The sequence below is a fragment of the Leptonotus elevatus genome, chromosome 5 (genome assembly GCF_054856555.1).
Source record: "Leptonotus elevatus isolate MCC_2025b chromosome 5, RoL_Lele_1.0, whole genome shotgun sequence".
NCBI lineage: Eukaryota > Metazoa > Chordata > Actinopteri > Syngnathiformes > Syngnathidae > Leptonotus > Leptonotus elevatus.
In genome coordinates, this window is record NC_141243.1 from 20,712,656 (window position 1) to 20,739,787 (window position 27,132).

Sequence of the window (27,132 nt, forward strand, 5' to 3'; positions counted from 1 at the left end):
CAATATCGGTGCACTTTGCACTACATATTAGTTTTGTTTGTTGCTTCGGGCTTAGCACACCTGACTCACAAGTACAAGGTTTGAATCTTGCACCAGCTCATTGTTACTTCCTGCTAATTGAGATGCTTACTGGGCTTATTTCTGTAAAAAAGTGTGAAATTGTGTTCAAATTACTCTGATATGCACGTTCATTTATGAAGCCATATATTTATGCAGAATAAGTTTTATTTTTAACTCATTCACTGCCATTGACGGCTCTAGATGTCAAAAAATCATTTTAACTATTTCTATTCGTTTCACATTTTTTCCCCACTTTTGTTAACAAGAGTATGAAAACCTAGGGGGGAAAAATGTATTGTACATATAGAACAGATATAACATTTTTGATTAATCTTGCGTTTAAATAATTAAGTAATCAAACAAAAAATAAAATATTTTAAAAATTAGGGGCGTCAGACGATTACATTTTTTAATTGTTATTAATCTAATTTGTTTCTAGGTTTTCATACTCTTGTTAACAAAAGTGGAAAAAAATGAAACTAATAGAAATAGTTCAAATGACGTTTTTACGTCTATAGCCGTCAATGGCAGTGAATGAGTTAAGAGCAATCGGTGGTGACAATTGTAATGTTATGTCAGCGAAAGCTCAGGTATTAAGTTAAGTAACGTCTATAAATACTGGCATGCGTACGCCGACATGCTCTTGAATGATATGTGGGGAAGGCGAACGTTGTAGTTCATGGATTCCGTTATGATTGATATGCTATAAATGTATCATCACCTCATATTATAACACATTGATTTTAAAAAGTCAATATAAAAGTGAAGACGACTGTCGACTAGCAATTTTGTTACAGATTTTATCAAGACATGGAGCTTTATGATTTGTTTTGTTTTGACATACATACTAGAGCTGGGAATTTTTGACTGTCTCTGTCAATTCCGATTTTTGGGTCTGCGATTCGATTCCGAATCGATTATCGATTCAGAACAATTTTAGATTCAAGATTATTTGATTGACAATGATTTCTGCTTCAATTTATAGATATGCATTGAATTGTCATGATCTGCTCCAGTCTGACTCGCTAATGCTAATAAACGCACTATTCGTGGCACTTTTATCACTCAAAATTCCACCTGAAAGCCAAAAATCGCTACAGTAATGCTATCAATTGCCCTAAAGATTTCTGCGCTACTATTTTTGACAGAAGGTGAGCGCTAAGTTTAGCCAAGGAATAAATAGCAGCGAGCAAAAGTGCACAGCTATTGTTGGCAACCGGCACCGAGGCGTTAGGTAAGTCCGATTGCTGGCTTGGGCTGATCCAGTGCAAGACGTGACCTCACGTTGTCTGGACCGGCGTCACGTCAGGTCAAAGAGGATCAGTGACATCACAACTCGATGTGAGCCGTTTTCTCAGCTTTTGACCGTTTGGCAAAACTTGTTAAAGATGTCAGTATTTTTCTTTGGTGGTGTTCCATGACATTTTTCTCATCTAAAATGAACGTAGTGTAACCTTAAAACAATAAAATACAACTTCATATTAGTCATGCCACTTTGCATTTATTCAAGTTAATTAAATCTGTGAACACATCGAGGTCTTGTAAATACAAACTGAGAACTGTCGTTGTTAAGAAGCAATAATGTAACAGCGGATGGGGAAACAATAGTGGGCATGGGTGGGGTTTACACAGGCAGCTATTTTAATCAAAACTTCAACCAATTATTTACATGATTACTAACAGGAGCAGAAGCCAAAGAAATAAATTATTCTTAAGCAACAGTGTCGATATCTACAACATGGGAGCGCCGACGTTGCCCATTCCACAATGACGAAGGACAAGTTAGGAACTGTACATGTAAGTCCAGGTTTACTTCAGGATGGTGTCTTCATTTGCTGTCATGACAAAGTATAATATGATTAGGTCAGAACGTTTAAAGAAAAGTAACAGTCCTGCTTTATTGAGCATGCCCAAAACATGGTGAACATATTTGGTCACCTGCTGCTAGCTCCTTGGCAATGCGCTCCTGCTCCTGACGGGCCTTCGTCTCTTCCTCCTCAATTCTCCTCTCATCAGCTGCAATAGGCTTCAAGTGATCTGAACAGAGATAAGAAGCGTGGCATTCAAAAACCGGCGGGAAATATTGATGTTTACACTCCATGGAATTTGTGGTGAAGTAAATAGGCTCCTTTGGGAACAACTTACCATATCTCTTCTTGCCATAAATGATGCCAACAATCAAAGCTGAATACCTGGCGGTCTGGAATACAACACAAACAAATCATCAGGCCATTCTCACATTTCATTATTTATTCAGAAAGTATCAGCAACGGTGTACAGAGCAACTGCAATGTGTAGTTAATTGAGTTGTTTCACTAATTTTAATGCGATAGTGAGTCCTCGACATACGTAGTTTTGAGATTTTCACCGCCAAATATCTAGTGTGCGCAGCGGCGTAAGAAATTCTATTTTATGTTTCATTATTTTACATGTATGACCTGTAAGTGCTTTTAATACACACATTTAACTGTATTTACGGATGTAATGTCGCGTTAGCGTAACGCCATACAATTCCGGTTACGCCCCCAACGTAACTCCGCCGTAAAACGAGGACACCCGTGACAGGTCTATTACGGTGTCGGTGCTTCTAAATCTAAACCGAGGTACGATACATGTACTTGACAACAAACATTCATATTGTATTGTACAAAATATTACGGGGCGAACGAACCTTAATCAATGGAGATACAGCAACAGGGGGAGCCATGGTTGAGCGACAGGCTAGTAGCTAGTAGCAGAGAGGTCACTTTATCGCCGCAAAGGATTGTGGGAGGGAGAGGTGACTTCTTCAACGAGCAAGGGTAGGAAGCGTCGCAACTGATCGTTGTTAAAGTGCTGCCACCTTCTGGACGATCACAAAAAGAGTTTACTGTTCTTCCGTCAACAAGCTTTATTTGTTTATTTATTATTTCGTCACCAAACTCATTTTACTCAAATAACTTACCAATGGAATTCATTGAAAATTTATTAATAATCTATTCCAGCCCACCATAAAAACTCTACCAGTTATATAGTAAATATATCGCTGTATTGTATAATAACATAATCCAAAGAGAATGAAATAAACTGGTTTTATAAAGTGTAATTATACGTACTATGTGATATTGGGTCTTTAAGGGGCAGGCATAGTGAATGACATCAGGAGATGGAGTCAGGATGACAGGTTAGTCTTCGCTTGTGTGTCTGGGCAGAAGTTGAAGCCAACAGTAGCTCAAGAGAGAACAAGTATTTCCATGTTCTTTTTGCTTACGTGGGTTTTCTCTAAGCACTCCGACTTGGTATGGACATGAATTCCTATAGACAAACTTGAACCTATGATTTAAAATTTTTGACTATTATTGTCAGCTGCAAAAATCAACCGTATGTTTGTATCCATTTTCAATTTCTGTAGACGGGATTGCCATGTGTCCCGACTCCCGAGATGTTTTGATTTTGTCAATGTAGTGTACATTACATACTAATACCAACAATATTTTATAAGCAGTGCTGTGTTTGACAAAATGCTATAATACAAAACTGCATTTATTTGAAACCCATGCAAATAAGTAGCCTACATTGTGTATAGGGAAGTAATCAGTATTGGATGCGGTAAATACTAAGTTTTGCATATCCATTGAACGTACACAGGTTCATAGGACTAAAAAATACAGTGTAGGATTTAGGCTGCAAAGAATTTTTATTTATTTTTTTAAACAGTTTATACTAAATGTTCTGAAAAATCTGTTGGAACTATGACAACATTAAGATTCATGCTAGTTGTTCCATAGTATCGGTAGCAACTGCACAAGTTGAAATAGCATGTCATTTTATTTGAGCCATGTTTGTTTCACAAGTAATAATGTATTTTGTTGTGACGAACAACAGTGTTGTGATTTAAAAAAAGAAGTTTTTAAAAAAATTATGATGAGATCAGATGTTTAATCTTCACCAAATTCTGGTAAGGTATGCCGCCAAGGTTTTTATTAAGCCGCTATCTGCATCAGGCCTCGATACAAGTTTGTTAAGGCAGTAAAGTCGAAAATGTGTTGAGTGCAAAATAAATTGTGTCACTGCCACTCTAACAAAATGTCTTAAAGAATCCAATTTCTTTAATTGGCATGGTAGTGGTCATCTCCGATTCCGAAGCAGTCGTTCATCTTCTGTACGGTCCTCTTGACGATTCTCACTTTCCCTCGATTCTTGAGCGAGGCCGTGTACTGATTGGATTTGAGTTTGGAGTAGTAGTCTGAGAACTTGTTGAAGAGGATGGATATGGGCAAACCGTTGAGGATGATTCCAAAAGCGATGCAGATGAAAGCAAAGAGACGGCCCAGGATGGTCTCTGGGTAAACATCGCCGTAGCCCACCGTGGAGATGCTGACCTGCGGGTTTTCAGGGGACAGAAAATTTTCAACTCTCTTTTGTTGATTTTTTTTTCAAGGTATGCATTTAGTTTTTCTTTGTTATACTTTTGCGACCTGATAAATACTGTAGAAATTAGGGATGTTCAATACCACTTTTTTTTCAAGATGATATCTTTACGAGTACTCAAATCTTCTGTAAACACTGATGCCGGCATACCAAGTATCGATACATTGACAGATAACTTCATGTCATATCTGTTACATCCGGTCACAATGCTTTAAATTTGTACATTTATAACAGTCAAAAATATAATAATAAACTGATTTATCAAACATATTAGTATTTCCAAAAATCAGAAGGAACATATCCCACTATTAATGAGTTTGGGTGTCTCTCCTTTCTCAATTGGGATGATCTTGCAAGGTCGCTGGAAAAGTCATCAACTGGGTGATACTGCCCTCTAACGGATAATCCGTGCAATGCACGTGGCAGCTCATATACATCAGGGTTTATTAATATGATTATTGATATAATACATTTGGCGTTGTAGGGTTTAAAACAAAACGTACTCAGTCCTTCTGGTGTGTTTTACCCGAGCCTACTTTCAGAAGATGCCCTAATTTTCTCTGCTCAAAAGATTTGCCTTGAAACAAAACTGACGAGTGTAATAATTGCCACTGTTAGATTAGGTCCATTAATGATTTGATAGTTGATTTGAGTTAGGCCGTTGTGTCGCTGTAACCTGTCCTGACTTGTCTATCTGCACTCTCGCGCACTTATCTAGTTGAAACCAGTTAAGACCATCAGGTCACACATTTTCATATGGGCTAGGCTGAGCCCCCCCCCCGTGTGGTAAGATTCCAGTGAATCTTTCACTTTATGAGGACATATATACTACGGCTGGGAATTTTTGACTGTCTCGCGATTCGATTCCGATTTTTGGGTCTGCAATTCGATTCAGAATCGATAATCGATTCAGAACAATTTTAGATGAAAGATTATTTGATTGACAATGATTTCTGCTTCAATTTATAGACATGCAATGAATTGTCATGATCTACTCCAGTCTGACTCGCTAATGCTAATTAGCGCGCTATTCGTGGCATTTTTATCACTCAAAAGAACGACTATTCATACAAAACCCTTCAGGAATGTATACAGAGAAGCATTTTAACATTAATGATCGACATATGCTCTTCCTACACTGCAAAAAAACAACAACAAACTTTTATTGGAATAACTTGATCATGACTTTTTGCTTCTATGTGGCTACAACTTAACAGTGTATCAGAACGAGCGGAACCACACTGCCCCTAAGTGGCCAAATCGTGTACAACATGAACAGTGCTCCCAATAAGGGCACACACAAACAAGGGCAAGACAGTATAAAATAATTGAAATGAAATAAATTTGGGGACATTTGAAATAGATTCTGAATCATACTAAATGAGAATGGCGATTCTTATACGAATCGATTTTTTGGCACCCCCCTAATACTTACCGATGCCCACCACCACGCATGAGGAATGCTGGTGAAGTTGGTTTGAGGCATATCATGTTCCACCGTGTAAACCATGGCAGAGAAGCTGAAGATCCCCATGGCGATGAAGAGGAACAGGCAGCCCACCTGTTGGTAGCACTGGCGCAGCGTGAAGCCGAACGCCCGCAGGCCCGTGGAGTGCCGGGCCAGCTTCAAGATCCGAAAGATCCGCATCAATCTCATGATACGCAAGACTTGCCCGAGCTTCCCCACCTGCCCCACGGCCTGCATGTCGGCCTCGTGCTTCACGTAGTTCTCCTTGTTGTCAAAGAATTCCAGAATGGCCTGGAGGTACTGAGGCAGGATGGCGATCAGGTCCACAGTGTTGAGCACACTCCGGCTGAAGGATTTGAGGTCAGGGGTGGAGACCAGACGTAGCAGGTACTCCATGGTGAAGAAGGCGATGCACATTGACTCGACGTACTCCCAGTAAGTCTTCCCGCTGAGCTGGCCCATATGAGCTCTGTACTGCATCGCCTCCACTGTGTTCAGCGTCATGGCCACCAGTGAGATCAGGACGAACACACTGGAGGTCAGTGCCATCAGCTTGGCCTTGACGGAAGAAAACGGCTTCTCCATCAAGTTCCAAATAGCTCGCCGCCCGTGGCCCATGACCATATCTTGAAAGAGCTCTTCGTTCTCCTCGATCTCCACCTCGGCTTCCAGCTCCCTCTGGATCTTCAGCTGCTCGTTCAGCTCATCCTGTCGTTCCTCGAAGGAGATGCGGCAGCAGCGGTGGGTGTTCTTGATCCTCACCCCCCAGTAGTTGATCTCCTCCAGGAAGTTGCGGGGGCACAGCTCGTCTTTGATCCACAGTACACCGGTCCGGTAGAAATTGAAGATGCTGTGAAAGGTGTCGGGGTCTCTGTCGAAGAAGAACTCGTTGCTGGTCACGTTGTAGTCGTCACACAGGTCCACTTTCATGTTGTGGTCGGTGTAAGTGGCCAGTCGCCCAATTCGGGTCTTGGGGTACCTCGCTGCCATCTTGTAGGCGATTTGGAAGGGCTTCCCACCAACATTGATGTAGATCATATAATTCTTGGATGGAGAAATCTGTTTGGAAGATCCATGCTGGCCATCATCATCTTCATCTTCATATTCAGCGTAGATATCGTAGATGTCTTTGCTCAACTCTTGCATGGAGTTCCATGTCCTCACGCAGCTCTCCTTTGCTAACGGATAAACAATCTCCGAAGATCTGCGACTATCGTCGGGACCCGTGACTTTGTAGTTGGGGAAAAGACTTTGTCTCCTGTTGAAGAAGCGGAACACCTTGCCGGTGCTCCCCATGTCAGTGCACAAACTGGAAGCTGCCAGCGTTACTTCTGTCTAATATCCTTTTACCTAAGTATGGAAGACATGAGCAGGATGCCTCATGGCCCCATTAATGTTGCTGACTGAGAGGATCCATGTGCTTACCGGACATCTAAATACCATTATCCCCTGCTGATCTCCATAGCCTGAGATCATGTGGACAGGGTGGCATATCTCCACAAATGCCCCTCACCAATGTCCGCTTTTACATCAACTATCATTGACAACATTGACTGATTGTGTTCACAGTTAGAATAGGTCATTTAAAGAGAAACAATGTAGCGTGTTATACAGTACATACATCTTTTTGTAGCACTCTCAAATTACACATGGAAAGTACTGGGCAAATGTTTTAGTGTAAGATTACACATATTGGGGAGTTCAGGAATTGTGAATCATTTATAGTTAATTGCTCAGTTAGAAAACAAATCTCTAAATTCTTACTGCACAAGTTTTGCGAGGGTTCCGCCTCTTTTAAACTAAGAAAGACAGCAGATACAAACAAGAGGATCAAGGTATTAAGCTCTGGTCCATACGTACTAACTGGGGGGTTGTACTGGATATTGCATTGTTCAGGGTTAAAGTGAACAAAGACCTTTACGACTTAATCGATTGTTTTTGCCTGATACAGTAACATTCAACAATGGTTGAATGTTCAGCATGCTTGCCTCGCAGGAGTTTGCTTGTCCTCCTCATGCTTGCATGGGTTTTTTGCTGGGTACTGCAGTTTTTCCCCGCATTACAAAACCATGCACGTTAGGTTCATTGAAGACTCTGCTTTTTATGTGGTGTACACCAAAAATATACGGTAGAACTTTTTAATTTCCCCTTGATTGACCATAACCAGTAAAATAAAATCAATAAATTAACAACAAAGTGAGTCTACCTTTTTTAAAAGGTGTTATAAAATGTGGTTGGTAATATGTATGCAGCGTCTCATCATAAGCTCCTCTCTTCCCCCAACTGATTACAAGGGCATGAACTGATTTGCGAAAAGCTTGAATTCTGTCCATTTATCATTAAAGGTGAGGTCTTTAGTTTTCACTCAGAAATAAACACGTATTAAACACTGATCCTTCTCAATCAACACCTCTGGGCTTCTGTTAATGTGTGGTGGTGATTTTGTCATCATTCACCACCACCCCAGCCTGTATTTTCCCATTTTGTTGTGTTTTGCAATGAGAGGGACGTTTGTGGGCAAAAAGTCTATGTTTACCCGTCCAGCCAATCACAGAGCAGGGGGGCGTGTCGCTGAAGGCAGGCGCAATGTTGACGAGAAGAGTGGGGGTTGAGCCATGGGAGGAGTACATTTTGAATTGGTTGGTTACAAACACAAAACTAAAGACTCCACTTTTAAATTACATAATGTGTAGTATCATACTATAAAACAATATATTTAGATCATTTTCATACAATCCTATCCTGAAACAAGAATGCATGAGGTCCTTTTTTTCAACAATTTATAGATTATTAAAGATTTTAGGAAATAAAAGACAAATTATCTTATAAATCAATGACTCTCATGTCGTTGTACATTCATAATATTTGTAAAGACGTGTAATTGTTCTAACTCTTTCACAAATTCAAACATATTAAAAAAAAAACTATTTTGGTGTGTGCTCTTGTGTGAATGCAAACTCGCTGCCACATCCTGCCTATTGCAACAACATAAGGAAGCTTCCTTCACCGGTATTAACAGTAAATGACTATTTGTAAAACAACCACCCAAAAAAGGAACTCTTAAGACACTGACTTTATGTTAATTTTCGTGCAAAAGGCATATTAAGCAATAGGAGAAAAGTCCTATGCTGTATATTTAAAAAAGTAATTAGCATCTTCTGAAAACATGAAATTTCACATAGGATGCATAATGGTAAAGACATTTTGGCTCTAAAAGTGTTCATAATACTTTTTTCATTACTTAATATGACGGTACCTTTTGAATGATAACAACTGCTAATAATTCAAATTCAAATATTTATATCAGTAAAATTGATTGATTTTCCAAATGGCATTCAGCCTGTTTGCCTGTAAATGGTATTGATCAAATGATATGAAAATGGCCCATAGATTATAGATGATTCTGAAGTCTCATTTTTCTTCATTTAATTTGATTAATTAATTTATTTAATTATTAAAATAAAAAAATGAAAGAGGGGAGAAAGAAGTAAAACTTAACATATGTCCCTAATTAACACAGAACGAATGGCAGCTATGGTCAAGGTACACAACATAACAGTTTTACAAATGGAGGACAAAAAGACTAATCAACCCCCCCCCCCCCCCCGCCCCCAGATGGAATCGCTAATGCAGAAGTGGCCCACAGTTTTGAGGGCCGAACCACGAGTGTAAAGTTACATTTCAACACTATCCAATATATGTGTGATTGTATAAAAATAAAAGCATTGCCAAAACTGCCATTTTGACACTGGCGTTTATTGTTTCACTGCATACGTATTGCAAGCTGTAACAATGTTGTTTGTCTTGTACCAGCTGTCAACCTCAAACTCAGGAGATGGCCACCTTGAAAGTCATACGATATGTTACTTAACAGATATATAATTTTGTATGCAGTGCTAATTTTACTAAGGCATGATACTGTAATGCTACTTATGTAAGGTTGTTTTCTTAAACTAATTTAAAAAACAAAACAAAAATAGATGAACGTGGAAACGTTAGAACCAACTCCTTAAGTCTTATTTTGAAAATGACAAAACGGAAACTAGTTTGTGGCACGCTTGATTTGCTGAGAAAGAGCGCTTTTCTAAAGGGAGACCAAGGTTGTTGGTGTGCGGTGAGGGTCTTGCAGGCTGGTGGTAGGTACAAATTCAGGAATACGCTATCACTTGCATTGAACCATCTGCATACTTGTCCTCTACTTAATTTGTTTATGAGTGGCTCATCTCGAAGGTTAACGGAAACGAACATGCGGGCGAGCGTAAAGACCAGCCGGTAAAGTGCACCCTAGAACTGGCGATGTCTAAAGCTAACGCGGCTAACAGTTGCGCGGTTCATTCGAGCAGACGGGACAATTCAAGAATATTATTCTACTCGTCCCGCAGCTGCATTCACGTTTGACGTCCATGAAGTTAATTTGCCTGTATTCTGTGAGTTAACCCAAGCGGTGTCGGATGTAGTTAGCCCAGGTCGACTCCGAGTTGTATTTATGGTGGCCCCCAACACAAATAAATAAGGACATGCACACTCCGTGTTGCTTGCATGCAGAATATTTTCTTTTCTCTACTGAGAGTGTCATATGACTATGATGCTTGCTCGTCACCTGTGTCACTTTTGAAGGAGCAGTAAACCGATCATTAGTTGGTTTATGCTCCCTTCAAAACTAAATATAAAAGTCATTCGTTATGATGTATGTTATGCGAAAGGCATAATTTTACACAATCACCACTGTGCGTTTTGGGATTGGTGCTGTGGGAGTATTAACAATGTAGTAAGTAAGTTCATTATTGTAGTAGGAGTTTTCACTTTGTAGTAACTGAACTACAGTATATCTTACAAAGTGTTATCATGGAGTATTGAGGATTTTCAGAAAAGTCTTTAGAAGTGTTGGTTTACACAAGTCCACCAAGTCAGTAATTACTGAACCAAAGCTGCATTTGCAGAAGTGTTGGAACTTGGAAGTATCTAGCAATACAATCAATATGATTTTACAGAGCTTAAGGTTTCCAACCATCAAGATACAGAAAATAACTACCCACTTGTGAGTTGTTCATGTCAAGGTGCCGCACAGGAAGTAGTAGCAGTGTTATAGTAGACCCACTGGGGGACCGTTGAAACCAAGTCCACATGAAAGATGTTTTTGTGTGCTTGCAACTTTTACTTCCACTTTCAAAATATGCGATCACCTAAACAAGAGCTGGGGCAAATATTCTACCATTACAAAGAGAGTTATAACAATACATTCATTCTATTGTGGTTGAGAAATTTTAGTTACATGAGTCGGTCAAAGTACAGTACAGTTGCTGTAAAAGCCCTTCTGTTTCTTGTGTCAGGTTGAAAGGGTTCCTGGAGCAGGGTTCCTGGAGCAGACACGCCGTGTCATTCCCCCTTCTGTCCTCTCGTGTCTCCCCTCCCCCTCCCTGTGTGTTCCCCTGTGTGTTTGTGACCCCGCAATCCCACCCGACCCCATCTGATCCCCCGTGTCGTGTCGCCACTCCAACCCGAAGCCGCCCTCTCACCCCATGCTTGGGACAGCGCCAGCTCACTGCCAGCCCAATGACTGCCTGGATCGTCCTGCCGGTCAGCCTGTCTGCCTTCTCCATCACGGGAATATGGATAGTGTGAGTGCACGCATGCCTTGAAAGCTTATCACGTGTTCTGTGACAGCACTTGTGACTGTAAGCCTGAAGTGGCCTTTATCGTTGCCACGACTGTTGTATCTGTCAAAACACGAGACAATGCCCACCTTCACTTAAAGAGGAAGTCAGCCCCCCAATTTTTTTTTGATTTTTTACATGAATATGTTGTATGCGCCCCCTACTAGTCTAAATGCGGCATTCTGATTAATATTGTATTTGTGGAATATGAATTAGGCAGCAAAATCCACCTTGTTTTATCTGTCTCGGAAGGCGGCCATTTTGTCACTTGCTGAGACTGCCAATTACATCACTCTGCCTAAGGGCTGAGGTAATGACCAATCACGGCTCACCTGTTTTCTGAAGCTGAGCCATGCTTGGTCGTTGAGCAACTGTGATGTTATTTTCAGTTGACAGCATGTGACAAAATGGCTGCTCCCTCAGTTGAACAGAAACGGGTGGATTTTGCTGCTTAATTCCTATTGCTATTACGCAGTATTAATGAAAAAGCCCAATGTCAGCAACATTGTCTCAAGCCGTTTATTACACTCCAGTTGAGGCTAAATTAACTTGCCTGTAAAACTAAACACTCAAAACAAAGAGAATTACACACAGTGCACACTTTGTTTAGCTTCTTTCCCCGAACGTATCTGGCTAGCTCAAGGCTAGTGCACAATGGAAAACGTCATTGATCCGCTAATGCTAATTTGCTTGCTACTCGCGGCACTTTTATCACTGAAAACAACGGCTATTCTTACAAAACACTGCAGGAATGTATACAGAGAAGCATCTTAACATTACTCACCGGAATATGCTCTTCCTACGCTGCCAAAAAACAAAAAACAACAACATCAACTTGTACTTGACATTTGACATACTTATCTTGATTTTAACTTTTTTCTTCTACTCTTTAATGTGGCTACTGGCTATAAGAGTGTATCTGAATGCGTGGAACCACACTGCCCCTAAGTGGCCAAATCGTGTACGACATGAACAACACTCCCAATAAAGGCACATATAAACAAGGGCAATACAGTATGAAATAAATAAATCAAATCGATTTTGGGACATTTTATATTGGTGATTCTGAATCGTAGTAAATAAAAAAATATTTGGGGCGGGGGGGGGGGCACACCTCAAATGAGTAATCTCTTCTAATAATGTTCATACTGATTGAGTAACATTATGACACTTGACACAAGGTGATTCTGAATCGTAGTAAATAAAAAAATATTTGGGGCGGGGGGGGGCACACCTCAAATGAGTAATCTCTTCTAATAATGTTCATACTGATTGAGTAACATTATGACACTTGACCTTGTGTTGTTTACTCTGCAGGTACGCCATGGCCGTAATGAATCATCATGTTTGTCCTGTGGAGAACTGGTAAGTGATTCTTATGTCATTTGACAAAAGCGGCCACATGCTATCATATCTATACCATATATTCTCTCCAAACACATTAGAGAGTTTTCCTGTATGAACTGTGCCAGCTAAGGCTGTTTAAAAGCGCCATATAAATAAAGATGACTTAACTTGACTTGTGTCACGACTGCAGGTCCTACAATGTGAACTGCACAGAGGAGCTGCCCCGAGTAGGCTTTCCCAAGACCTGTTGCACCATCAAGGACATCCCCCTCATCAGGTGTGCTTTTCTACCTCACAAACTTTCTTCAATGTCCTCACAGTCACCACATGGCCCACGATAAGCACACGGCGGGCGTGATGCTTCTGTGACATCATTGATTCGCGCTTTGACTCGTATGCCATCGCAAACGTGTGGAAAGGCATCGCAAGGCGCAGGAGTTTATGATTTCATAAAGTAGTTTCACACTGCGCCTGCAGCAGCACATGATCGAATTAAGTCACGTTGCTGTGTTATAATGATTTGGGATTTTTCATTATACTTATTTTGTTCTGACTGAGTTTAGTTTTTTAAATTTAGTTAGTGTTAATTAATTTTTAGAGCGCGTTTGTTAGTTGTTTTTATTTGTTTGAGTATTAGTATGTTTCTTGTATGCAAGACAAAACGTCATTTTGTAGTAAAAACGTAACTACTTTTTTGTGTGTGTTCATTTTCGTTCATCCATAATAACCAAATCTTTCCCAAATCAATGTTCTTTTGCCGTAACTGTATACAGTATGTTAAGTGTTGCTAACAGCCCTGTTTTGTCTTCATCTTTTGCAGTAAATGTGGTTCTTTTCCGCCTGAAAGCTGCCTGTTTAGCCTCATCGGCAATGTCGGAGCCTTCATGGGTAAGATCGTCAATGAGATGAACCAAACACAAAACATGGCCATGAAGCAATATGTATGCCACAGCTTGCGGAAGGTTGTTTGTCCCATGTGGCAAATGTGAAACTAGTACTCAGTGTTGCTTGGCTTGGCAAAAAGACTTGCCTGTCGTTTCTTTCAAAAGGTACTATGTCTTCAGGCGTGCCATTTCCGCCACATACAATAATTCATCATTATTAATGCATTATTTTTGCTGGTGCGTTGACATGGAACTCATCTGACCTGAAAATTAATCTTCATATTCATACAGGCTGAAATCATGAATCTCTTGGCAACACTTGCCCAAATAGCCTCAAATCAAATCTTAACTGGCCAATTGTCACATGATGATAATGATGTCATCCACCTTAGTGTAGGAGACATCCAGCAAGACCGTACACAGACCAGCCACAAGTGGTGTAGAAGTGTATTGCATCATGCCCAAAGCTGTTCTGAATATATTTGACTCTCAATTGAGGTAACCAGAAAGTATTTGTAGCGCTTCACTTTTTCCACGTTTTATGTTGAGCCTTATTCCAAAATGGCCTCAATTCAGTTCCCCCCAAATTTCTACATACAACACCCGAAGAACTAAGAGTTACAGTTAGTAATCTTTCGAGACTAGCTGCTTTCAGTTTATGCCAAGCTCAACATACTTGCTATCTAAAAGAGGCACAAGATTGGGATCAATTGAGGCCGGTGCATTGTCATTTTCATATCAGAATGTGTGCGTGTGTGCGTGGTGCCCATGTCAGCGTCTAGAGCTGCAGAGGGGCTTGAAATAGCCAGAGTTCTTTAAATCAATAATGAATGCAGTTTCCTTCCCCCGGCACCCCTCCCCTGCCTTCTCTTCTTCATGCACCCTCCATGGCCTTCCTCCATTACTCCTCTTCTTCCTGTCATGCAGGAGCACCACTCATTTTTTTCTTACTGAGAAGGGGGAGATGACGCCCAAAAAAACCAAAACAAACTTTCCTATTATTTATTATTATTAATGTTTCTTATTATTAAAACAAACTTTCCTATTAGCCATTTTATTACATGTACTCTTATTATTATTATTATTATTATTATTTTTTTAATAAACCAAACCCCATTTATGACCCACCAGTGATCGAGCCAATACTGACCTTATTTCCAGGTCTAGGGTACTTGTAGCCTGTGATACTTTAAGCCCCCCCAAAAAAAGGTGTCAATCTTCTCGGTTAGTAGTTGGTGCAACACTTTGGCCGTTCATTGGTGAATCCTCATGTGCACTAGAAAGACAAAAAGGTCTTTGTTCCGAAATGTCAACTGTCATTGTGTGAATTTAAAATTTTATGAATCATAAAGTACTTTGTATCGGTATGGGTGAGTATATAAGAGTGAATACAGGGAGTCCTCGAGTTACTGTGTACACGACCTAAGTCATTTCGACTTTACGACGCCCGTGCCTCGTCCGTAGCGCCTTCTTTTTTGTTAATTTCCCCACAGTAAACACGCCATTTTAAAGTTATTTAAAGTTGTGTTGTTACCTCTAGCAACGGGCGTCCATCGAGTGCGCCACATTTCCGTGTTTAAGTTTCCATTAGCTCCACTTTGCCGTCCGTCAGCCATAAATGTCGACACGGAATATTGGTTGGTACAAATGTTTTTTAAAATTGCCGTACAAAGTATTTTGATGTAAATATCAACTTTAACAGTGAAATCTGACTTAAGTCGATATTCAGGTTACATTCGGCAGTGTAGGAACGAAACTCGTTCGTAACTCGAAGACTCCCTGTACTTGTATTGGTGTCTTTCTGGAAAAAAAAGTGGTATCGACCAACGCTATATAAAAGTATTTCCTAAGTGCCTGTTTCTTCTCTAGCTCACACAGTTCTCCAGATACGTAAGCTCTTTGTGGACTCACAGTTTAAGTTCATTCTAAAACTGATGCATAAAGAAAAATAATTTAACATTGATTGTATATCTAAACACCAAAATATTCAACCAAATCATATAATTTTGTGTAACGAATAACGAAAGTCCATTAGCTTAATGCTAACATTAAATGCAAAGCACCATCAACAGGCTAGCAGAAATTAGCATGAATGTTGACTGTTTGCTGTCGACGGCTGATGGCTAACGCAAACTGTTCCTCTTAAAGTTAAGTTAATAAGACAGTGTTTTGAGGTATCTCGAACCACTGCTTCTGACAGCATTGTAATGAAACACGGCCTGGCTCAAATTGACCTGGGAACATTATCGCCGCTTGTGAGAAAAGAATGGAACAGGATTTCATGACTCTTATTACACATAATTTAAGTGAATATCTAAATACAACAAAATGTATTTTGGAGCAGATTTTCACAATTGCATTACATAATACTCTACAAAATGTTTGTTGCGTGGTGTGTGTGTGTGTTTGCTGTTCGGTTTTACGTAAATGTGCGTTTGTTGTCGGCAGTGGTGATGGTGTGCCTTCTACGCTACGCCCAGGTGATAGAACACAGCCACAGTTGTTGGGTCAACACCATCGCTCTGGTGTCGGGCTGCACCAACGCAGTGGGTCTGGTCATGGTGGGCAATTTCCAGGTAAGGTCACTCCTTCCTCACTTTCAGCTACACATCTTGGACATCCTTATGTGTGTGTGCGTGTGTGTGCGTGTGGTAGGTTGTCAATGCCAAGTCTCTTCACTACGTGGGCGCCGGCGTGGCCTTTCCAGCAGGGCTGCTCTTCGTGGGCTTGCAGTGCGTGCTCACCTATCGGGTGGCCGTCACCGCCCTTGACTTCTGGATGGCACACTTCCGCGTGGCTCTGGCACTCGGAGCCATGGTCTCCCTCGTGCTCAGTATCCTTTTCTCGCCTGGTGACGCTCAGGTGTTGACATTTTGTTTGTGTATGTTCTGAAAGTGTTAATTAAGGAAATATGAACAATTAATTGGAAAATGGATGGATGGTTTTTAAAATACCTTATGTGTGACTTATTCCATGTTTTGTTTTCTTTCTTTTTTTTTTAGGACTAATAATGAAATGAGAATTGTAAAGTAGAACACATGTTTGAGGAACAACAAAAAATATTCAAGAATTAAAAAAAAAAGTATACTGCTTGTTTCACGAACATAGCTAGCTCAAGGCTAACGCACAATGGAAAGCGCCATTGACTCACTAATGCTAATTAGTGTGTTCTATCGCGGAGATTTTATCACTCAAAATACGGCTATTCGTACAAAAACGTTTCAGGAATGTATACAGCGAAGCATCTTAACATTACTCACCGGCGTCTGCTCTTCCTACGCTGCAAAAAAACAACAAACATTTATTGGCATAACTTGATCGTGACTTTTTTTCTTCAACACTCTAATGTGGCTACAACTTAACAGTGTATCAGCACGTGCGGAACCACACTGCCCCTAAGTGTACTGCCCAAATCGTGTACAACATGAACAGCGCTCCTAACAAAGGCACACACAAACAAGGGCAAGATAGTATAAAATAATAGAAATAAAATCAATTTTGGGTCATTAAAAATCGATTCTGAACCGTACTGAGAATCGCGATTCTTATGAGAATTAGTGATACACCGAATATTCTGCCGCCTAAAATAAAATTAAAGCTGAAAGAATATGGCCGAAAGAGGATGTTGTAGTGACGCAAGCAAAAAAACGAAGAAAACAAAAAACGCTGCAAGAAAGTGTCTGTTTGAATTAAACGCCATACTTTAGCTAAGATTAGCACTGTTGCTATCAACAGTTTTAAACGAGTAAACACTTATCACTATCTCTGGGTGACTACAGACCTGAAACCTTTTCATTAGGATGAGAGATGTCTTAACCTGCTTGTGGTAGCTTATTTAGCAGACTGCAAGACTTCAGATGTTTTAAATGTCTCTCAGACACAACATTTACAACATATTGGTGACGACTTGCAAGTAAAACAGCAAAGTCCTTATTAGGGATGTAACGATAACGGCAATATCGCGATATTAAAACTGCCACAATATCATCATTGTTATGTCACGATATTAAAAGCAGCACATCTGTTAAAAAAGTCAGGTTGATTTCCATTTGTGCAGTTCTAGCACCCTCAGGTGGCGAGTTTTTTAGTGCAGTTTAATTTTCACAAGACATGTTTTGGCCCTTCTATGTTTAAAATCCATGCTAATGGTCAGATGAAGGGGAACGTATTATGTTTCTGAACCGAGTCAATATGTGGAAGAACTCAATCTGCGCATGCATTAGCAAGTAAGTGCCTCAATATTAAGTGTTATTAGAGTTTGTAGGTTGTTTATATGCATTGCGGTTATGTACAGAAGCACGTTTTTTTTTTTTTGTATGAGCTTGTGTTTTTTTTATACAAAATTTAATTTTTTGTCCGAAACCGAAAATGAGAAATGCTTAGCCGAAAACTGAAATGCCGAAAAAAAAGTTATGCCCAGTTTTTATTATCTTTGCCTTTATTATAATTTATTAAAATTATAATATTATAAAATATTTAGGCCTATTGAGCAAGAGCATTTTAACAAAGCACAATATAAATTGTCCACACAGACATCAGAGACATGTTGGCGAATGGTACATTAAACACCAAACGCGGGGTGAGTAACTGAGCATTTTCTAGGCTATTTGGAGCGGGACACGGTGCGGCGCACGTAAAATCGGCACGTTCACATATTCACCAACGTTTAAAAATAAATACATTTTCTTCGCACTAGCCAATCGGCCTTGAGAACGGACTGCAAAGTCACACACGGCGTCCTGTACAGATCTGTAGTCAACTGGAGATCGTGGTAAGCGTTTACTTGTTTAAAACTGTTGATAGCAAAAGTGCTAACATTAGCTAAAGTATTTAGCACGGCCACCAGGTTGCAAGTGAAAAAGTGGAAGCGCTCGAGGGGCTCTCATCAAAGAAAAAATGGAAGGCGCTGCAGGAGAAAGAGTGGCTCATCTGTAGTGCAGTACTCGGCAGCGCTCTCTTTTTCGACAGTTTACCAAGCGACCCGCTTCTTCTTCGGTGTGCACAATCAAGCTGCCGATACAAACGGGCACAAGGTGGTCACTCACTCCCGTGTTTGGTGTTCAAACAGACACTTGCTTGCAGCGTTTTTTTTGTGTGTTTTTTTTGGCTTGTCACCACAACATCCTCTTTCGGCTTCAATTTTATTTCGGCTAAGTTTTCGGTGGCCGAATATTCGGTGCATCACTAGTTACCTCCCCAATCATGACCTTCATATCGTGATAATATCATATCATAATGTTTGGATAACGTTACATCCTTAGTCCTTATAGGAGGAGCCTTCTTTGACAAATTCTGGCGCATGCGCGGTTGGTTGAGTGGCAGAAAATGATAGCAGGCAAGCCGCGCTGTATAGATGAGACGTAAAAAAAACTTCCCTAGGTTTTCATACTTTTGTTAAGAAAAGTGGGGGGGGAAATGGTAAACTAATAGAAATAGTTCACATTTTTGACGCCTATAGCTGTGAAGGCAGTGAATGAGTTAAAAAACATCAAAAATCATTCTTGCTGTAATGTTTACATAATTTATGAATGGACAGAAAGGTGATGACTTTGACTATGTTTGGTAATAAGGATAAATACAGATAGAGGACATCTACAGTACTTGTTACTCACTCAAGATGTCACTCTTCTTTTTGAAACCACATAGAACGCCGAGCTCCCGTCTCCTCGTTGCTCCTTAACCTCTTCCTCCCAGGCGGCATCTTCTTCTGGCAGGAGAGCTTCACGCTCCAGCACGCCGCAGCCATCTGCGAGTGGGTCTTCACCGTGGACATCCTGGTCTTCTACGGCACCTTCACCTACGAGTTTGGCACGGTCACCGGCGAGACTTTGATGGCAGGGCTGCAGCAGTGTCTCCGCCACGGCTCGGGGGTCATCTTGGGCCCCGGGGCCCGCGACTCCACGCTGAGCGGGGGGACGAAGGGTCTCAAGTCCCCCGGGGGGAGCAGCACGTCAACGCATCTCAACTGCACCCCCGAGAGCATAGCCATGTTGTAGCTCGGCGCGGACGAGCTCCGTGGACATCTGCCACGTGGAACCATGACTGAGGTAGCATGCCAAGAGAGAGACTAGTTCTGTTTGACAGCAAATTCAACCCAACCGCCGTCTGTAATGCAGTGTTACGAGAATTTCAGAAAGTCATACGAAAAGTGACGCACTACACACGGCACCCGGGCCCAAATTACAAGTTTGGACGCAACAAACGCAAAACTTCAAAATTAAGACAAACCCGTCATGTTCATGATGCCACTCGCGAGGCCACGCCTCTTATAGGCACACACGCAACTACCGTTTTTGTTGTTGTGCCTTTTGGCCCGTTTTAGCTAACAGTAATTACACGTTTCAAACAAGTTGGTTTCTTGGTGTAAAATGAGCTGGAAGATGAGCCACGGAGGCCAAACAATGTATATGGATATACGCATAGAACATATTATTGAGTTGAGTTGAGATTTGTAAATAATATTTTGACTCAACCTCCGCTTTAATCCATTCACACACTTCCACCCTCAAAATATAATCCTTTCACTCCCCAATTCAGTGCATAACGTTTTGTATGACGTCTCACTAAATTCGTCTGCAAAAAGGGTTTTGTAGTGATACTTTAGGAATGATGTTTTTACTTTGTTTATATTTGCCTTAGTCTGTAAGCCAACCCCCGAAAACGTCTGTGTTTAGCCCGTATCTCACTGAGCGGCGCTTTGCTTGTTGCTTTTTTGGCAGGCTTCCTTCTAATTAAGTCAAGTTTAGTTACCGTATATTGGCCTTAATCACGAAAGAGACTCAAAAGGGTTTCACATGGCCACAGTTGACAAATGTTATCGACATCCCTTGATCGGACCACAAGAGAGCAAAAAAAAAAAACATCAGGGGAGAAATACGAAACCTTGAGAAGGGAATGTGGAAATCCCCCTTCCAGTGTTGCAAAAACATTGATCGAAGTCTGAAGCCGATTGAAAAAGCAAAACTCGCTACGTGCGCGCACCCTCGCAATCCTGCGCCCGCTCAGCAGGTTACGGGCTTAAATAGAATGATGCACAACTTGAAGTAGGTTTTTTCAAAGTTGGTGAGTTGAATCTTGGACCGTGAACCCTTTTAATGGGCAACATTCCACAGGTGTTTGGAAGTGTAAGGTGCTCCCATCCATAGTTGGACAACTGGGCTGCCTTGATGGAGTTAAAAAAAAAAAACAACAACATTATTTTGTTGGCTGCTGTGGCCTTGTTTTATTAAACTTTCCCATTTCATGGATTTCTGCACAGCTGGCACTTTCCAAACGAGAGAAAATCAATTGATGTTTGTGTAGTCGAAAGAATTCTGAATGTTGACGACAATTAACAGCCTTGTTTGCCCATCAAGCTTTAATTATGACACTTGAAGAATTAAGTTGGATCGTAGTTTCTCATCCGAATGCTTTCAATTTGAAGTTGGACCTCTTTGGAGTGTTCCTGTTTAGACATCAATCAAATAGGACTATTTAAACCAGAAAAAGACGCTTCACAATGGATACATTATCCATGCACTCACACATTCACACTGACCAGTGTGACTATCACTGGAGGCAATGTGTGTGAAGTGCCTTGCCCAAGGACACGACGACACGTGACTTGGGGAGAGCGGGGATCGAACAGCCGACCTTCTGGTTACTGAACGGCCGTTTCTACACCCTCAGCCACGGCCGCCACTTTTGTACATCTTTTATTTCTACTGTACTGTGTATTGATTGCAGTTGAATGCTGGCGTTGTCATCTTGGAAGTGCCTCCATCTTGTCATGGAAGGAAAAGCATTCAGCAAGGTGGCTGACTTAACCTTTTGACCTCAAAATTTGCCACAGGCATGACTAGGAAGGACTACATGATTGCCACATCATGTTTTCAGCCTCTTTTATGTGCCCGTCTAAAATTGCTCCAGTTTCTTTAGTTACAGACCTTTCGCTTTACAAATGGCTGTTAATTATACTGTTGATTTCTTTGATTTTGTCAAGCAACAAACCTACTGCACGGTGTCCGTGTCGGCCAACAAAATGACCCTTAAAATGCGTAACGACCAGTGCTCACTACATCTGTTACGGGTTGCCATCTACTGAAATTGACTTGCTAGCTACTGCAGTAATTTTTTCAATTTGCTGCAAGTGTGTCCTCGTTTTCAGTTTGAGCTCGGCTGGACCTTGTTGACATTTGTTAGTTTGATTAGCCCATTGTGTACGTATGAGTGACAGTATTCTGCTCAAAGCTGCCAGTTGTCCACTTTTAGTTGTATTTATTTTAGTTTTTTTGTTTTCATGAAGTGTAAAAAATTTTGTCAGTAAAGAGATTTGGCCTTATCCCTCATATGTGCCAGGGAAACATATTTCCTTTATTTGAGTCTTTGTGTTGAGCCTTAGCCATGTTCACCATTTTGAAACCAAAGTCACAGCGTGTGACGTCTACAGGCAGCTTGTATGAGCCATCACAGGGTTGAATTTATTATTCTGTATCGGCATCAGTGCGATATGCCACATTCAACACTGGATTTTAACCTTTTATTTTTTGTAGAAAATGTGCAAAAAAAAGTCCCTATTTATTTATTTGTTTTTGACATGGCTTGAACTCCCCTGAGATTGGCCGGTGACCAGTTCAGGGTGTACCCTGCCGCTTGTCCAGTGTCAGCTCCAGCTCACTTGTAACCCAAGTGACGATAAGCGGCATACAAAATGGTGGCTGGCGTGAACTCTTATCAGGCACTATTCAAAGTGAATCATCTCTTTTCTTTAATTGAGATAATCAAATACACACTTTTGTTTCCTTTACATTCTCTAAATGTACGCTTTGTCTATCATTTAGGTATTTTATTTTGACAGATTTATATTCAAATATGAAATAAAATCTTAAATTATGACAATGTGTTCTTGGACTGTTAATGTTTGTTGGTTACCTTGGAGACAGCCTAGCAAACATGTTGCATTATAGGACTGCTAGATGGGCACTTCGGCGTGTCACAAGTCAAACACTTTAGGGAATTGTACAACAAATGGATTTATTTGAAAGTCTCAATTTAAAAAAAAAAATACATCAAAACAAAACTTCCTTACTTCTGCTTTAAAACACTTGCATGCAAATGGTGACATTTTTTACATCAGGGGTCTCAAACTCAACTTCTGTGGGGACCGCTGGAGATAGTTTGGGTGTGTCTGTGCTGCATCAAGTATTCCACCCAAGAAGTGGTTCAAGTATTCAAAAAACAAAAAGTACAAGTTACAACTGATCCATTAGTGACTTGGTCCGCTCTCTCCTTGCCCTGATCCTTTACATACTTAGCATGTCAAGTTGTGTAATGTCTGATTTCTTAAGCACTGCAATTTTCTCTGTGCATTCAAGACGTTCCCCCTGTGCTCAAAACAATTGTCTCCTGTTTCTTGTCACCAACCTTGCCCTTCGTGGCAGGTTTTGAAAAAGACATAACTGGGATTGGGTGACAGGATACCTTTTCCTTCCACTTGGTGTCACTTCAGACTTACATTTCGCCAACAGCTGGCATGAGCCTGAGCTACGGTAGCCCATACATGATTAAAAAAAAAACACCCAGGGCAATAAGATGGCCATGAACTTTGATGATAAATCGAAGGCCACAAAATATCTTCCCACAAACGTTCCCCGGGCTGTGGGTTTGAGACCCCCTGGTTAAGATAGTACAGTACATCAGCCCTGCAGTAAACCATCATGAGGTTTAAAAATAAAATAAAAATACAACCAGACTAAACACCACATGAGCCATTCAGAACAGAAATAAAAACATGACAATCCATGTTTGGATAGGGCCTATTGTGGCGATGCAATATAGTGTAAAATCACTGGTTTACATTTTCAAACATCTTTTCATATAAAATGATTGGAATGAATTGGAAAAACGCGCACACAAACACACACACATATATATATATATATAATAAATTAATTGATATATTGAGAAATATTTATATAAAAAAATGAGCCACTGCTGCATATTGAAGGTTAATGTGTGTGTATTTTCACACTGATGGTTAAGAACTTCCTGAATATTTTGTACCGGTAAACGGTTACTGTCATGTGTACATTGCTCCATGGAGGTCCTCCAGTCTGTGCTCCCTCTGTTTTCTTCGTTCCTACATCACACAGCACACGCACTAAGCAAACACTTGCGCGAATACACAAAACGTGTACACACACTCACCTTGTCTTTCTTGAACTCCTCGTAATCTGGATTATCAGTTGGTAGTTCAAGTCGACACAGCGGGCAGGAGTTAGTCTTGAGTTAAAAAACAACGACAACAACAAACGCTCGATAAAATGCTGCTTTGCAACAGACTGAACAAAATTGTGTGTGTGTGTGTGTGTGTGTGTGTGTGTGTGTGTGTGTGTGTGTGTGTGCCGTTAGTACCTTGCCCAGCCACGGCAGTATACATCCAGAGTGGAAAAGATGTTTGCAAGGCATTTGTCGAACCGTCTCCTGCTCTTCAAACTCCAGTAAACAAACAGGACACTTCAGGCCTTTGTCTGCAATAGTAAAAAGTCAACCAGCTGGGTCGGTCCCACACTGACCATGTACAATATGTATGTCGTTAATATATGGGGCAAGTCATTTTTGCTGCGGAATATCTCAGCAGAAAAAAAAAAAAAGTGTTACGTGCACATCGATGTGTCACCTGCTTGTTCAGGAGAAACGACAACCATATTGAGGGTCTGCACCGCAACTTTTGCAGCAGGGGGAGGAAGACGTTGGTTCCAGTCTGATGAATCCCCCGAGTCCATCAAGTCCAAACCCTGCATCAGAGACCTTCACACACAAAACACAAGCCAGTGTTAAAAGCTCAATGATTGCTATGGTAAAATATGCCATGACAATTGAAAACCGTGTGAGCATTTATTCGACAGATTTGTGCTCAATGTCAACGTTTTAGTAGTCAAACATGTTGCTCAGAAAATTTGAGTGAAGAGGAAAAGTCCATTTATTTCAATAATTTGTTTCAGAAATTGAATGTTACATTCGTTCATTGCACACAAAGTGAAATATTTCAAGCCTTTATTTGTTTCAATTTTTTTATTATTGATATATGATTATGGCAAAATGACGACAACAAAATCCAGTGTTTCACAAATTTAGAATATTTCACGTATGTGACCCACCAAAAAGGATCACAAAGACAGAAATGTGGGCCTTCTGAAAAGTATTCAAGTCATATGCCCTGACAATACTTTGTTGTGGCTCCTTTGTCATCGATGACATCATGGCGGCGTGGCTTGGAGACGACAGATCAGGTGTTATTGTAGCCCAAGATGCTAGTTTAGAATTTGTCTGCATTGCAGGGTTTCTGTTCCCTCGACTTTATCTTGACAACAATCCACAAAATGTCAATGAGGTTCAAGTCAGACGACTTTGCTGGCCAATCAAGTGCCAAATCCTGTTGGGAGAATGAAAGCCCACCCAAAAAAATGACATGGCTCTCCAAACCATTACTGACTGTGAAAACTTCACACTGGACTTTAAGCAGTGTGACTTTTGTGCTTGTCCAGACTCTGGGAGACCTTGTTTTCCAAAGGAAATGCAAAATTGACTTTCATCTGAAAAGAAGACTTGGGAGTCGAGACCACTGGGGAACAGACCGGTTTTTCCTTGCACAGATGCTCCTGGCGTTTGGTTCAGGAGTGGCTTGAGTCATGGAAATCGACAGCTGTAGCTCATGTCATGTATGTGGTGGTGTTTATTGCACTGACACCAGCTCCAGTCCACTCCTGATGGACTCTTCCAGATTTCAAAATCGCCGTTGCTTGACATCCTCTCCAGCCCTGTCACTTGTGCACCTTTTTCTTAACACTCTGTTCATGTACTTTGATACAGCAATTGCAATGCAATTTCTTTTTGAGACCTTTTCTCCTTATGGAGGGTGTCAATTATGGTTTTCTGCACAATGTTCAAGTCAGCAGTCTTCCCAGCCCACTAAACTAGACTGAGACAATTTAAAGACTGCGGAACATCTCTGCAGTTGTTTTGCATTAACTAGTTAACAATATTGGGATACAATGTTGAGCTTTGTCACAGTATTCTAATTTTGTGATTTTTGTGTCTTTCTCTTATAATCATCAACATCGAAACAGATAAAGGCTTGGAATATTTCACTGTTTGTGGTGAATTAATGCAAGTTTGCCCGTTTGTATTGAACTTTTTAGCACAATACATATTGCATTCGATTTTTAAGAGCTATTTGCTTGAATGTTTCACAAAAATGTTTATTTAATTTGAATACAATATTTCAAATGGATCATTATTTGAGTACAATTTCACACTGTAATGTTCAAACTGTGCATGCATGTTTATTCAATTTATTTCTTATAAATAAAACCCGACTCTTTTTTAAAATAAAACTACACCATTGTATTTTGTCACACTGAACTTGGACATTTATATATTTTTAGGTGGTACTTGATGTGTTTGAAAATCACTATACTAAGTTGCCAATTGTATGCTACTATTGGCGCTAATAATTATGACTATTTCGTTAACATCTGGCGCTTCATAACGTGCAGATGCCAACTCGAGCACAATTTTACTTCACTAGTAACATGTAGTTGTCCTGCCAAGGTCGTCCTACTAGAGAGGACAAAGAACGAGCTAGTACATTGACCTCAAAGCAAAAATAACTAATGAAATACTCAAACTGCTTCCGGTTCATGAGTGACAAGTAGATCGCCACCTGGCCAGTTCAAGTAGAGCGTTCTGGCGGTACTGTTCCTCGGGGTTGGTGGGCTCACAGTCGTGCTCGTCGAAGTAGGATGCCATGTTGTCCTTTGGTTTAAAACACAGGGAGGGAAAAACGATTGAAGTTTAACGTGTGATTAAAACACGGAGAAATATCGCATGCACTAAAATTTATATGGAAGAGTTCAAACTTAGTCACTGGTCAAAATGTGGTTCAAAGAACAACATTGCTGCAGGATCTAAAATGTTTGGTTTCATGGGGATTTTGGACAATTTCCCCTCCCTTTAGCTTGTAAAAAATTATCAACTGCTGCAGCTAAATTTCTCGTAATTATGGAAGCATAATAGAGTCCACATAGACAGATTGACACTTACCTTAAAAATTGAGATCGTTTGTAACAAGAACCATTTGTCATTCTTCCGGGTAGAACAGAATCAATCACGTGGTAATGCTTTCCTCCAATCATCGCAATCGAGTCCTGACTCAATCAGGCTCCGCCTTGCAGCGCCGGCTTGTTGATTATTGGTTACTCAGGCTGTCAGTCAAAGCCAACCAGTCGTTGCCTCACGTCACCATGCAGTACTCGAGCCTACCACTAAT

The 27,132-nt window shown here is 40.6% G+C and overlaps 4 protein-coding genes across 4 annotated transcripts; 1 reads left to right on the forward strand and 3 right to left on the reverse strand.

Annotated features, from left to right (window-relative positions):
* Nucleotides 1-1,541: 1,541 nt before the first annotated feature.
* On the reverse strand, nucleotides 1,542-2,884 carry atp5meb (ATP synthase membrane subunit eb). Its single transcript, XM_086076873.1, has 4 exons — nucleotides 2,732-2,884; nucleotides 2,206-2,260; nucleotides 1,999-2,097; nucleotides 1,542-1,895 (listed from the first exon to the last, which is right to left on the reverse strand). The coding sequence occupies exons 1-4, from the start codon at nucleotides 2,765-2,767 to the stop codon at nucleotides 1,870-1,872; spliced, it is 216 nt and encodes a 71-aa protein (XP_085932999.1). The 5' UTR covers nucleotides 2,768-2,884; the 3' UTR covers nucleotides 1,542-1,869.
* Nucleotides 2,885-3,717: 833 nt separating this feature from the next.
* On the reverse strand, nucleotides 3,718-7,346 carry LOC147174183 (potassium voltage-gated channel subfamily V member 2-like). Its single transcript, XM_086076872.1, has 2 exons — nucleotides 5,906-7,346; nucleotides 3,718-4,421 (listed from the first exon to the last, which is right to left on the reverse strand). The coding sequence occupies exons 1-2, from the start codon at nucleotides 7,232-7,234 to the stop codon at nucleotides 4,149-4,151; spliced, it is 1,602 nt and encodes a 533-aa protein (XP_085932998.1). The 5' UTR covers nucleotides 7,235-7,346; the 3' UTR covers nucleotides 3,718-4,148.
* Nucleotides 7,347-10,000: 2,654 nt separating this feature from the next.
* Nucleotides 10,001-22,143, forward strand: tmem150aa (transmembrane protein 150Aa). Its single transcript, XM_086076406.1, has 8 exons — nucleotides 10,001-10,074; nucleotides 11,269-11,556; nucleotides 12,910-12,957; nucleotides 13,130-13,216; nucleotides 13,760-13,827; nucleotides 16,272-16,399; nucleotides 16,479-16,656; nucleotides 19,518-22,143. Exons 2-8 carry the CDS (start codon nucleotides 11,492-11,494, stop codon nucleotides 19,817-19,819), a joined length of 876 nt encoding a protein of 291 aa, XP_085932532.1. The 5' UTR covers nucleotides 10,001-10,074; nucleotides 11,269-11,491; the 3' UTR covers nucleotides 19,820-22,143.
* A 672-nt stretch (nucleotides 22,144-22,815) lies between these two features.
* rnf181 (ring finger protein 181) lies at nucleotides 22,816-27,002 on the reverse strand. The gene is made up of 6 exons (XM_086076407.1): nucleotides 26,907-27,002; nucleotides 26,527-26,618; nucleotides 24,481-24,611; nucleotides 24,216-24,331; nucleotides 24,009-24,083; nucleotides 22,816-23,940 (listed from the first exon to the last, which is right to left on the reverse strand). Exons 2-6 carry the CDS (start codon nucleotides 26,610-26,612, stop codon nucleotides 23,881-23,883), a joined length of 468 nt encoding a protein of 155 aa, XP_085932533.1. The 5' UTR covers nucleotides 26,613-26,618; nucleotides 26,907-27,002; the 3' UTR covers nucleotides 22,816-23,880.
* Between the last annotated feature and the right edge of the window lie 130 nt (nucleotides 27,003-27,132).

Coding starts and splice junctions, on each gene's coding strand:
- atp5meb (XM_086076873.1), bottom strand. CDS start 2,767: ATGGCTCCCCCTGTTGCTGTATCTCCATTGATTAAG. Junction 2,261..2,731: donor CTGTATCTCCATTGATTAAG/GTTCGTTCGCCC, acceptor GTTGTATTCCAG/ACCGCCAGGTATTCAGCTTT. Junction 2,098..2,205: donor TTATGGCAAGAAGAGATATG/GTAAGTTGTTCC, acceptor ATCTCTGTTCAG/ATCACTTGAAGCCTATTGCA.
- LOC147174183 (XM_086076872.1), bottom strand. CDS start 7,234: ATGGGGAGCACCGGCAAGGTGTTCCGCTTCTTCAACAGGAGACAAAGT. Junction 4,422..5,905: donor ATGCGTGGTGGTGGGCATCG/GTAAGTATTAGG, acceptor GAAAACCCGCAG/GTCAGCATCTCCACGGTGGG.
- tmem150aa (XM_086076406.1), top strand. CDS start 11,492: ATGACTGCCTGGATCGTCCTGCCGGTCAGCCTGTCTGCCTTCTCCATC. Junction 12,958..13,129: donor GTTTGTCCTGTGGAGAACTG/GTAAGTGATTCT, acceptor TCACGACTGCAG/GTCCTACAATGTGAACTGCA. Junction 13,828..16,271: donor CAATGTCGGAGCCTTCATGG/GTAAGATCGTCA, acceptor TGTTGTCGGCAG/TGGTGATGGTGTGCCTTCTA.
- rnf181 (XM_086076407.1), bottom strand. CDS start 26,612: ATGGCATCCTACTTCGACGAGCACGACTGTGAGCCCACCAACCCCGAG. Junction 24,612..26,526: donor GCTCTACTTGAACTGGCCAG/GTGGCGATCTAC, acceptor TTGTGTGTGAAG/GTCTCTGATGCAGGGTTTGG. Junction 24,084..24,215: donor TACTGCCGTGGCTGGGCAAG/GTACTAACGGCA, acceptor TTTTAACTCAAG/ACTAACTCCTGCCCGCTGTG.